General features: G+C 34.1%; 1 protein-coding gene across 4 annotated transcripts in view; it reads right to left on the minus strand.

Moving 5' to 3' along the window:
• Nucleotides 1–1,641: 1,641 nt before the first annotated feature.
• The window catches only part of LRRCC1 (leucine rich repeat and coiled-coil centrosomal protein 1), a 45,065-nt gene continuing 34,255 nt past the window's right edge, over nt 1,642–12,451 (minus strand). For 2 of the 4 annotated variants that reach the window (XM_021089168.2, XM_021089162.2), the window contains 6 exons: nt 11,421–11,595; nt 10,330–10,493; nt 8,856–9,064; nt 8,628–8,765; nt 5,957–6,092; nt 1,642–3,754 (listed from right to left, as the gene is read on the minus strand). In XM_021089168.2, the coding sequence (XP_020944827.1) occupies nt 3,632–3,754; nt 5,957–6,092; nt 8,628–8,765; nt 8,856–9,064; nt 10,330–10,493; nt 11,421–11,595 (945 nt within the window). In that variant the 3' untranslated portion in view covers nt 1,642–3,631. Of the gene's footprint in view, nt 3,755–5,956; nt 6,093–8,627; nt 8,766–8,855; nt 9,065–10,329; nt 10,494–11,307; nt 11,596–12,451 lie in introns of those variants that run through there. The other 2 variants (XM_021089164.2, XR_014843063.1) reach the window with 2 other exon arrangements.

Genomic DNA, 12,451 nt, shown 5'->3' on the forward strand with positions numbered 1-12,451 from the left:
CTCCTTTTCCTGGTGCTGGATCCCCAGGCTGAGGGGGCCTTACATGGGGCTCAAAACTCTCACTTTAGTTGGAGAACCTCTGTAATATGATTATTCTCCAGTTCATAGTTCAGCCAACCTAGAGGTATGGGATTTGATTATATGGTGAATCCACCCCTCCTACCAGTCTCCTTGTCTTATGTTTTTGTATCTTTAGCTGAAGAGGATATTTTCTGATAGATTTCAAAGGTTTTTAATGATGTTGCTCTTCAGGTTATTATGATTGTGAGGGGAGGTGACCTTAGGGTACCTCTACTCTGCCATCTTAGTTGCTCTCCCTCTATAGTTTTCTAGTAAGTTTTTAAATGAGGAAATATGGAGTTCCCTCGCAGGGCAGTGGTTAACGAATCCAACTAGGAACCATGAGGTTGAAGGTCCGATCCCTGGCCTTGCTCAGTGGTTTAAGGATCCGGCGTTGCCGTGAGCTGTGGTGTAGGTTGCAGACGCGGCTCAGATCCCGTGTTGCTGTGGCTCTGGTGTAGGCTGGTGGCTATAGCACCGATTGGACCCTTAGCTTGGGAACCTCCATATGCCGCAGGAGCGGCTCAAGAAAAGGCAGAAGACAAAAAAATAAAAAAAATAATCAGAGCTGGGATTGGAACTCAGGCAGTCTGTCTCAGAATAAATGAGGAAATATGAGTTTTCCAATTTTTTTCATGATTGTTTTGGCTAATCTAGATTCCTTGAATTTCTGTATGAATTGTAGAATCTTCTCATTAAATTTCTGCAAATAAACTAGCTGGGGTTTTAGTAGGGATTGCATTTAACCTGTAGATGAGTTTAAGTTTCGGGAGAATTATCACTTTAACAATATTGTCTTCTGGGGGTTCCCTTTGTGGCACAGCAGAAACAAATCCAACTAGGATCCATGAGGATGCGGGTTTGATCCCTGACCTCGTTCAGTGGGTTGGGGATCTAGCATTGACATTTTATCATTATAAAACATATCTTTATCTCTAAGGACAATTTTTGTTTTAAAGTCTGTTTTGTCTAATATTAGTACAGCCACTCCAGCTTTCTTATGGTTGCTGTTCACGTTTTTCCATCTTTTTACTTTCAATCCATTTGCATATTTAAATTGAAAGCGTCTTATAGGCAACATCTGGTTGGATATTGTTTTCTTATCTAGTTTATTTTTATCTTTTGATTGGATCATTTAATCCAGTCACACTTAACATAATTACTGATATAGTTGAATTATATATGGTAGTTAACTTTGTCATTCTACTGTTTTCTACATCTTGTCTTTTTTATTGCTTTTACAAATTGCCTTATATTTTATTGCTCTGCTTCTCCTTTCTGTTTCTTTTGTATCCCACAAATATTTTCTAGTGTATTTTAATCCCCTTAACCATTTTTTGGTTATATATTTCCTTAGTGACTTCACAAGGGCTTATCATACATACCTTATCAGAATATACAACAGATTTATACTAACCCAATTTCAATGAGATATAAAAGTGTTTTTCCTACATAGCTGTATTTTCTTTTTGTGCTGTTTTTGTTATATATCTTGCATCTATGCTATACATGCAACTATGATTTATAGTTATGGTTTTAGATAACAAAGTCTAAATCAGAAAAAAGGAGAACAAGTATATATAGTTTATTTTCCTATTTACCTTTTATTATCACTTGTTGCTATTTCAAGTTGCCATCTTATTTCCTTGCTTCAGTACAGCTTTGTTTCCGTCCATCTTTGTGCTGATACTGAGAAACATTACATTTTACTCCAAATAATAGAATTATATATTTGCTTTTGAAATCAGATAAGGGATGAAAGGAATAGAAATATGCATTTTAATTCTTTTATAATTACATAATAACCTTTACCAGTATATTTTTTTCCCCACATGTATTCGAATTATTCTCTAGGGTCACCTTCTGAGAGGATCTGAAATCTTAAGGACTTGCTTCAGCCTTAGTTGTAAGGCGGGTCTGGAAGAAATGCATTTTCTCAGATGTTATTTGGGAATGACTTTATTTTGGGCCCATATTTGAAAGTTTTGCTTGATATAAGATTCTTAGCTAATTTTTCTTGAGTAGTTTGAATTGACATTGCTTCTGGTCTCCTTTATTTTTCATTTATTTTGAAGGATAATTTTGTTGTATGTGAAATTCTTGCTTTACATTTTTCTTCCTGTATCTCAAATATGTCCTTCACTGCCTTCTGGAGCCCACTGTTTCTGATGTGAAGTCAACCACTATTATTTATATTGTTCCTCTATATGAGATAAATCATTGTTTCTACTGCTTTCAGGATTTACGTGGAGTTCCCACTTGGCTCAGTGGGTTAAGCATCTGAGTGTAGCAGCTCAGGCTGCTCTGGAGGTGAAGATTCATTCAGTCCCTGTCCTGCACAGTGGGTTAAAGGATCCAGTGTTGCCACAGCTGCAGTAGAGGTTATAGCTATGTCTTGGATTCAGTCCCTTGCCTGAGAACTTACATATGCCATAGATGCAGCCGTTAAAAAAAAAAAAAAAAAAAAATTCCCAACGGTTTGACCATACAGTGTCTAAGTATCTAGGTGTGGTTCTCTTTCTATTTTTCCTGAGTTTTATTGAAGTTTTTGAATCTGTAGGTTAATCTTTTTCATCAAATTTAGGAGGTGTCTAATCAGTATTTTCCCCAATATTTTTTACATTCCCCCTCCCTCCACAGACTCCCATTACATATGCTGATATGTTTGATGTGCCACATTTCAGTATAAATCTCCTTAGATATATATTTTTTCTAATTGTTTAATTTTCAAAACTCAGTTCACTAGCCATTAGATGAAAAGTGGTATTACAGTTGTTTTTTAGAAATAGTGAGAATAGTATTTAGATCTTTGCTCTGCATACACAGGAACATAAGAGATGGCAAAACTGAAATAATAAATTAACTGATATGAAGTGAAAGAAAATTGTTTCTAGTTTCAAAATAAGAGTTCTCTTCATAAACAGAAATTAAAAAGGAAAATGAGAGAATGAAGGTGAACAGTTAGTGTTCCTCTTGAGGAACAGACAATTTTATAAAACCTTAATGTAATCTTTTATGAAAAAGTCTTATGCACTATTTATATGAGTGATGTGGAAATGCATACATATGCATTCTTAAAAATACCACATCTCATACATATATTTAAAGTAATTTTTGGCTATACCTACGAGCATTTTAAAAGAATGGAACTACATCCACTAAAGAACAACCAATAATTATAATTAGTTCTCATTAATACAAGTAAGGTTAACAACAAAATTATAATACTTTCCTTTATATAGTCAAAATACTAACCTTAATTTTCATTAACATATTTGTAGGCAAATGTGTAATAACCAACAACGTATAGCACAGAAACAAGAAGTGTTTTAAGTCTAGTTATTTTGATAGGTTTTCTAATACACATAATTGTCAACAATTTATTATAAAAAACCTACATATACAATTAATACTTGATCAAAAAGTCTTTTAGAATATAATCAGCTATAATCAGAATGAAATGTGTAGAAAGAGACATTTCAAAGTCATAGCAGTTACTACTATTACAATATTTAATCATTTTTACAATAGGTCTGCTGGTCCATTTCAATTCAATTTGTTCTCAGAACCATCACATATCTTGCTGAATTTGATCTAGAGCAAAAGCAAGTTGCTTAATTTTTGTTTCCATTGCTTTTTTGTTCTTGCATGTTTCCTCCAGAAGTCCACGCATTTCTTCTTCAACCTGATGAACCTAAATTAACATATAAATATTACATTTAAATTTCTTAAAGAAAATGTATGTAAAAAACACATTTGTGAAAGGAAAAAGTTAAAAAATTATTCTTATGCATTTTGTAATTTGTTCATTTACAGCAAAGAGGTCAGTAAAATTTAATTTGCTCAAATACTAATAGGAAAAATAATGCTTATATCATATACAAAGTAATTACATATATATTATCTGTTTATTTTTTATAGGTTCTTATGATGAACATATGGTAATTTACTTTAACTCTATTTCACAAAACTTGTTCAAAGTTGTATACAGCTTCTCAGTAGCATGTCTGAATGAAACCCAGTCTTCTTTTTTTTTTTTTTTTTTTTTTTTTGTCTTTTGTTGTTGTTGTTGCTATTTCTTGGGCCGCTCCCGCGGCATATGGAGGTTCCCAGGCTAGGGGTTGAATCAGAGCTATAGCCACCGGCCTACGCCAGAGCCACAGCAACGCGGGATCCGAGCCGCGTCTGCAACCTACACCACAGCTCACGGCAACGCCGCCGGATCGTTAACCCACTGAGCAAGGGCAGGGACCGAACCCACAACCTCATGGTTCCTAGTCGGATTCGTTAACCACTGCGCCATGATGGGAACTCCGAAACCCAGTCTTCTGACCTAATCTTTCCACTGTCCTACGCTGTTTATGAATGCTGATCATGCATTCAACTTAATCCTAAAAACTTTCAAAAATGGAATAACCTCCCTTCCCAAAGAAACTCTTTAATTTAGTCCCCAGTGCATGTCCTTGTTTTTTTTTTTTTTTTTTTTTTTTTTGGTCTTTTTAGGGCCACACCCACACCATATGGAGGTTCCCAGGCTAGGGGTCGAATCAGATCTGTAGCCACTGGTCTATACCACAGCAGCAGCAATATCAGATCTGAGCTGCACCTGCGACCTACACCACAGCTCACGGCAATGCCAGGTCCTTAACCCATTGAGCGAGGCTAGGGATCAAACCCACAGCTTCATGGATACTAGTCAGATTTGTTTTCACTGAGCCACGACAGGATCTCTCAAATACTTTTTGAGAGCTCATTTAATGGTTTATTGTTAACCAACATTCTCCTAGGATGCTATGCACTCGATACTATTAATTTCTGCCTGAAACTCTGATACAATACTTGAGTGTACTACCAATATAACCATCCCTTTCTGTTTATTCCCTCTTCTCATTTCTAACACATATTTTCTAACTTTTTTCCCTTTAAAAACTAGTATTTCTCCTAATTTAAACGATCACCTCTATGTGATAGCTATAATTTTTTCATGAGTACCACGTTTAAACTTTGGTGCCATTTCTCTAACAAACACATTTTTTTGATATGACATGTTATTGGCAAAATGTCCAAAATCAAGCACAGTATTTTCCTTTCAGCTAAAGGTCTAATTTTACACTTTATTTAGTAATACCTAATGTATTCTTGTTAAACACTCAGTAGATTTTAAGAAGTATTACTTTCCTTTTCTGTTAAGTCTTTTCCTTTTCCAGTCACTGATTTCTGAATCTCCAGTCTTAAAGATATCTGTTTCTTATTACTATAAAGAATTAGGGAAAAACGGAAATTCATAACTGTCTCCTTATCTATGGAGGGGTCACACTGGAATCCTCTCTTGAGTTTTAAAATATATCTGGGTCTGATCCCCATCTTAGTGAATGAAAGTCTGAGGGGGAAGCTCATGCATGTATACTATTAAAAAGCTCCACAGGTAATTCTGATGTTTGCCTCTGATTTATCATCAACCTAAATCCATTCCTTTGTCAATGATTATTAAAATGATAAACTTGATAGTTTTGAATCCCATTTAACGATAAAACACTCCTTGAGAACTTGTTCAAGGAAGTGAGGGACTGTATTTAATATGTTCACACTCCCGCCCTGCCTATGTGTAACTAAAGGGGCTTCCGCTGAAACTGCCTAAGGATACAGCAGTTTTTATCCAGAGTTCATGGAGCAGGTGCACATCATGATCAAACTTATCATCTTGGTTTCATTAAATTACAGTCTACAACTAATCTAAGTATTACCAACAGTTTGGTCTGGCTTCATGATTGGGCAATATTCTTATCTATTTGGTTATTAAATCATGGTGTCTTTTCTCTTTGTAACTGTCAAAGATCCAATTTACTTAGCTATAACAATCAAATACTGATTATAAAGTGAATTTTACTAATAGTACCTTTAAATTCGCAGAATCAATATATTTCTGTTTTTCACTTGCCAGTTGTATTATCTCAGCTTGATGAGCTTCAACAATTGCATCAACTTGTTTTTTAAAGGCATCATCCATACTATGAAGCTTTTCCATTGCATCCCTTAAAAAACACAAAATCCATATATTTTTCTGTATATAAAAATTAGGATGTTTGTCTTTTTAGATGGAAACTCTTACATTCATATTTTAATGGAAGCAGAACTCCATTAAATAGCAAGGGCTCTATCTTGGGTACCTAAAGAAATAAGCAGTTCATCATCCAACAGAATCTGCTAGTAACAGAATGGAGTAGTAACATCAATGGAAGTTTGTTACACTTTTATACTCTGAAAGTTAGAGTACACTGGTTCTTGTTTATTTTGAGTCTAAGGATATGGTTCATAAACACCTTCACAGATGCTTTTATCAATCTTTTTTTCTCCATGTATTAGCTGTGTGATAATAATTTGAGATATGAATTCTACAAGCAGGGTCAAGCTTATCAGCATATATGTATGACTCCCTTATGTTAATGCTTAACAGATAAAACCTTACGCTAATAAACAAATTACAACAGTACTCACTTTTAGTGCTAAAAGTTTCTTATAGGCAAAACATCGATTCCTTTAAATTAAATATGAATAATTTTATAAAAAACATTAAGTCCATAATGAACAAATTTCCTGGTTTTGGCATAACCCATTGTAATAGTGGATTGAACATTGGGACCATGAGTCAAAAGTCTTTCTTTTGTTCCAGCTGCAACACTAGCTATGTGACCAATGGCAAATCACAAACTCTTGTCAACTACAAAACAAGATAACCCTGCCTGTTTGGCTAAACTCACAGAATTATTATATCAAAATAAGATGTAAGAAAAAAAAAGAACCTAGAAGTTCCCGCTGTGGCTCAGCAGGTTAAGAACCCGACACAGTGTCCATAAGGATGTGGGTTCAATTTCTGGCCTACTCAGTGGGTTAAGGATCTGGCATTGCCGTAAGCTGTGGTGTAGGTTGCAAATGTGGCTTGGATCCGATGTTCTGATGGTTGTAGCTGGCAGCTGCAGCTCCGATTTAACCCCAGGCTTGGGAATTTCCATATGCTGCAGGTACAGCCAAGAAAGAAAAAGAAAAAGAAGAAAGTAAAAGAATAAAAGAAAAAATATATAAAGATTATAAAAAACTATGCAGGAGTTCCTGTCGTGGCGCAGTGGTTAACGAATCCGACTAGGAACCATGGGGTTGCGGGTTCGATCCCTGCCCTTGCTCAGTGGGTCAAGGTTCTGGCGTTGCCGTGAGCTGTGGTGTAGGTCACAGACGTGGCTCGGATCCGGCGTTGCTGTGGCTCTGGCGTAGGCTGGCAGCTACAGCTCCGATTCGACCTCTAGCCCGGGAACCTCCATATGCCGCAGGAGCTGCCCAAGAAATGGCAAAAAGACAAAAAAAAAAAAAAAAAAAAAAAAAAAAAAACTATGCAAATAAAGTCTGTTCTTATGAACCATAATCTACTTATTTTATTAAAATTCCATTAAATTAAAAATCAAATATACCAATCTTAGTCATAAAAACATTAATGTATAAAATCAGGCCTTTATAATCTTGCTATTAATAATATAATAAACAATGCAAAATAAGATTCTTAAAATTGTCAGGCTTTATGATTTTTATTAAATTTAGGAACTGCTAGTTGTATGAAGTGAGTGTTACTTTTAGGATCTAAAGGACTCCAAATTGCAAAGCTGTGACTGGTAGGAGGGAAAACTGCAAAGGGTTCCAAGCAAAGGTCCCTGTATTAGTGCTTGGTTGAAAAGCAAAGTGGGACAGGGTCCATTAGCAGACAAAGAAGTGACTATATTATCAATCAAAATTATCAATAATAACACTTTTTCATTTGTACTGATTTAAAATAAGAGAAATCAAATTTCTAGGTTCTATTAGATTTGATACAATGGGAATCTTCCTCTATGAGAGATTTCTGAGCCATGTTATCTATGCCATTCCGTCTCTTGACATGAGAACCAGTCACTAAACCATGCTACCTTCTTTTCAAGGCAGTCAACTTTGTAAATTATTTTAACAAGTCCAGTTATATGGTTTACAAGGTAAAACCCTCATTTCCTCTAGAGGATTTTATAAAATCCACACAACAATGGCATCCACACACACATTTTCTTCCCTTTCTTTAAAATAGGCGCTCATCCTCAGCTGCTACCTAAATTTGTTTTAGTTTCTTTAGGAGCTCACTGCCTCTGGAGGTCAAATGATTTCCTCCTCTAAACTCTACATTCAACAGCCAAAAACAATCACTAGATGCTTTCATTCAAACGGTTTAAAAACAATAATCACAGTAACAAAAACAAAATATTTATATAGCAATTACTATGTGTCAGGCACTATTTAAATGCTAAATAACACACACAAACCACACATGTACCTAAGTGCACATATATACAAAGTTTAAACCTCGCATCAAACATTAAGGTAGGCACTGATAAAGCCTTCATTTTACAGATGGAATGGAAATAAAGTACTTGGAAAATAACTATGTCTAACATGATTTTAACCCCCTTCCCTCTCACTCTCTCTCTACATATCTCAGCCATCCCCATTCAGTTTTGTTTAAAGATATTCCACATACTTTAGGACTTAATTCTTACTTTTGCAGTTCAATACTTTTGTCTCTTTCTGCTTTAAGTTTCCTTTCTTTGTTTTCAAAATTTTCTTTTACTTCTTTTACTTGCATTTCAAGATGACAGAGAAGTTCTCCTTTATCATGCCACTTCTGATTAAGTGTACTAATACAAGAAGAAATAATTTAAAGAAATTGGTTATATGAAATCATTAAGCCACATTTTATTTCTCAACAGGAAATACTGTATAATCACCTGTAAGCTTTTCTAATTTCTTCAAGTTCTAATTCCTTTACTTTCAACTGCTGTTTTAGTTTTTCTTTTCTTTCATTGTGTCTTTCTAGTTTCTCAATTACGTTATCCAGTTGTGAAGATTTTTCATCAAGTTGTTCTTGAGTACACTTTTGTATTTCAGTGATCTTTTCATGTAATGTTTTGATTTGTTCCTCTCTTTCCTGTAAACACTTCAATTAAAAAAAAAACCTTATTACTTTATTTTTATTAGTCTTATATGTCTCATTTCCTAATTAATTCTATATAGTTTAAAGTTATAATAAAAACTACAGATTAAAAATAAATTGAATGTTCAATGAATGTTTTAGAAAAAATTTATATAAATTTCCTTTTTTTTTTAAAAGGCTGAACCTGTGGCATAAGAAAGTTCCTGGGCTGGGGTCAAATTGGAGTTGTAGCTCCTAGCTTACAGCACAGCCATAGCAATGCTGGATTGAGCCACATCTGTGACCTATGTTGCAGCTGCAGCAATGCTGGATCCTTAACCCACTGAGCAATGCCAGGGATTGAACCCATGTCCTCAGAGACACTATGTTGGGTTCTTAACCTGCTGAGCCACAATAGGAACTCCAAAAACATTTTCTTTATCACAGTCAATAAGGAATAACACTACTATTTTTGTTTAATTGCCGTTAAGAAAGATACACTACACTTTGTATTTCGGTAAGTTAGTAAATACCAAGAGAAAATGAGTTGAAAATTTGAAAACTTTTCTTTTAAACTAAAAATCTAAAACTGAAAGTCATCGTTTTTCTGCTCCAATATATTCTTCATCACTACTCATTTCCTCCCAAAACTCTGCTCAGGGATTGATAAGGCACTAGTTCTTAGTTTGGAAGTACTTAGGTTAATCACAAGTTTTATACTAAGTATTGTTTTTTAAAACAGAAAAAAGGCTTACAGTTAAAAAATTTAAATAATTTTCAGTTTGGCTTGGCATGTATGACAGTTATATTTGAAATTTTGCAAACAAGTGATCCTGTTAGTACTCTTTTCAGATAGGCCATTTTGAAGAAGTGGGTAAAAATGGTTTCCCTTGGGAACAAGCATGAATCTTTTACATTCTATTCATATAGTAGGTTTTGTCATAATTTCAAGAAGCAATTTAGCAATACTGGAAAACACTAGACAACGCAAAGCTTAAGTAAAATGTTAATTTTCTTAATGATTCCTAACCTTTTATGGACACTATTTACAACTGTTTCAAAGCATCATAATAACAGTCTCCATAAAATTTGGAGGTATAAGTCATTTCAAGTTAAATGAATGACACAGATCACTTTTAAAAGTAAAGAGGCAAACATAAAAGAAAACGTGATGTCTTAAATTTCACAACAATTAGGATTCATTGAAACAAATATTTACTAGATACTTTAATTCACAGATTTTCAAGCCTGCCAAATGCTCTCTTCCTAAAAAAAAACATCAAACTTACTTCTTTTAATTTTCCAATGGTTTCAGTTTGGTCGTCTATGATTTTGCACTTAATTCTTAGTGTGTCATTATCACGTTCACTTGCTTTTCGAAGAGATTCATTCTCTCTACATAAACTTTCAATTTGAGCCTCTAGTTTCCCACGATTTTGGGCTAGAGAAGATCCTAAGAAATAAACATCAGTAAAAAACTTAAGATCTTGGAGAATTTGCATTTTGTGAACATCTAATTTTACAATGTAGAACACGTAAAATAAAAAGATAAAACATGTATGACATGTAACAAAATATAACACGCAAATAAAAAAAGCTGAATAAAGAAATAATATATAAAACAGCACAAAATGAAAGAGGAAAGGAAAAGAGAACAAAAAGGCCTTTTAAACAACTATGGTTATTCAAACAACTAAAACTACAAATCATGAACAAGTAACTCAGAGACAAAATATTTAATGGGCCAAGTTATGCCATCCAAACAAACAAAAACATATTAAAGATTCCTATGTTGAATGGACACATGAACAATGTTCCATTTAGGCCAATATCTAGCTATTCATAACTTATAAAATCCCTATGAAGGCCTTGAAATAGTATATGTCTCTTGCTTTATAGTGACTGGAAAGGGAATGAAACTGAGGGTAAGTTTATAAAAATCTAAAGCAGTTTTCATTCATACACTATTTCACATTTCTCCACATATAACAAGACAAATGTTACCAATATTTATTGAAAAAAGAATGCTGTATATTGTACAAATAATTTAAAATCACTACATAAGAAAGATTGGTTTTCAAAGACTCAATTACAGCCCTGTAAAGATATGTTCAGAAATGTAACTAAATTATAGTTGGAAGAAAACCAACAGCAAAAAAAAAAAAGAGGTGTAACAGGTATAAACAAACTATTCCCAATTTCCTAAGTATAATCTCATTCTTGTTTGGCTGGCAAATGACCACATATTCTTCTGTATAAAGTGTCACCTTCTTTCTTGGTGTGTCTGGGTAGAGTTAAACCCTTCTTTTTCTAATACCCAGATTTGCTGGATTAGCAGAATGGGCTGTATTTTTCCCTTTGAAAATTTGAGGATTTTTACCCTGTTGTGCCAACTCATGTCCCCATACTTTTCTTTCTGTCCTTAAACCATAAATTAGTGATTCCTTGGCGGCTAGCTCAGAAATAAGCTGCATTTTTTCATGCTTGAGAAGTTCTATTTGAATACTCTTCTGCTTGTCATCTTCAATCAAAATTTCAAGTGTGTTGATTTGATTCTGTATACCACCAAAAAACATTGAAAAAAATGCAAAGTAATTATTACATTTAAGTGTTTATTTTCTTTTTGCATTTTATAATGAGAAAAATTATTTAAGCAAAAACAAAGTAAATGTTTTTAAATTTAACATTAGAAAATGTTTTAATTTTATTAAACATAAATGTAAGTCATGAAATAAAAAGTCAAATTTTAAGAGGCTACTCCTTCAAACACTCTGAATTTTATTTAATATCTTAATGAGCAACTATACGTCTAATACTCAAAATTTCTGACCAAGTATTTCTATCAACAGTCTAAAGGTTACTTACAGAAAGTGAGTCCTTTGGGGCAAAATACCACTAGTATTTTTTTTTTTTTTTTAATAACCCAGTGTTTTATTATTACTTTCATTTTTTTTTCTTTTTTTTTTTTTTTGCCTTTTTAGGGCTGCACCTGTGGCATATGGAGGTTCCCAGGCTAGGGGGTCCAACTGGAGGTATAGCTGCCGGCCTACGCCAGAGCCACAGCAACACAGGATCTGAGCCACATCTGCAACCTATACCATACCTCACAGAAACACCAGATCCTTAACCCTCTGAGTGAGGCCTGGGTTCAAACCCACAGCCTCATGGTTCCTAGCTGGATTCATTTCCGCTTTGCCATGATGGGAACTCCAGCACTAGTATTTAAAATCGAGACAACAGGAATAATTTAAAAATTATTATAGTTAGGCATATATAAAAACAACCACTACTGCAAAATTAACAACCATCAACAATTCATATAGTATTTCCCAAACTACAACCATGTGTATCACTGTAAAACTGGCACCTATTTACTCAGTATGTGTCTTAAAATTCATTTATTTTACTTAA

This window comes from Sus scrofa, chromosome 4, assembly GCF_054392235.1.
Source record: "Sus scrofa isolate SSC_HxYL_T2T_F1_AM1 chromosome 4, Sscrofa_HxYL_maternal_Yorkshire_Landrace_v2.0, whole genome shotgun sequence".
Taxonomy (NCBI): domain Eukaryota; kingdom Metazoa; phylum Chordata; class Mammalia; order Artiodactyla; family Suidae; genus Sus; species Sus scrofa.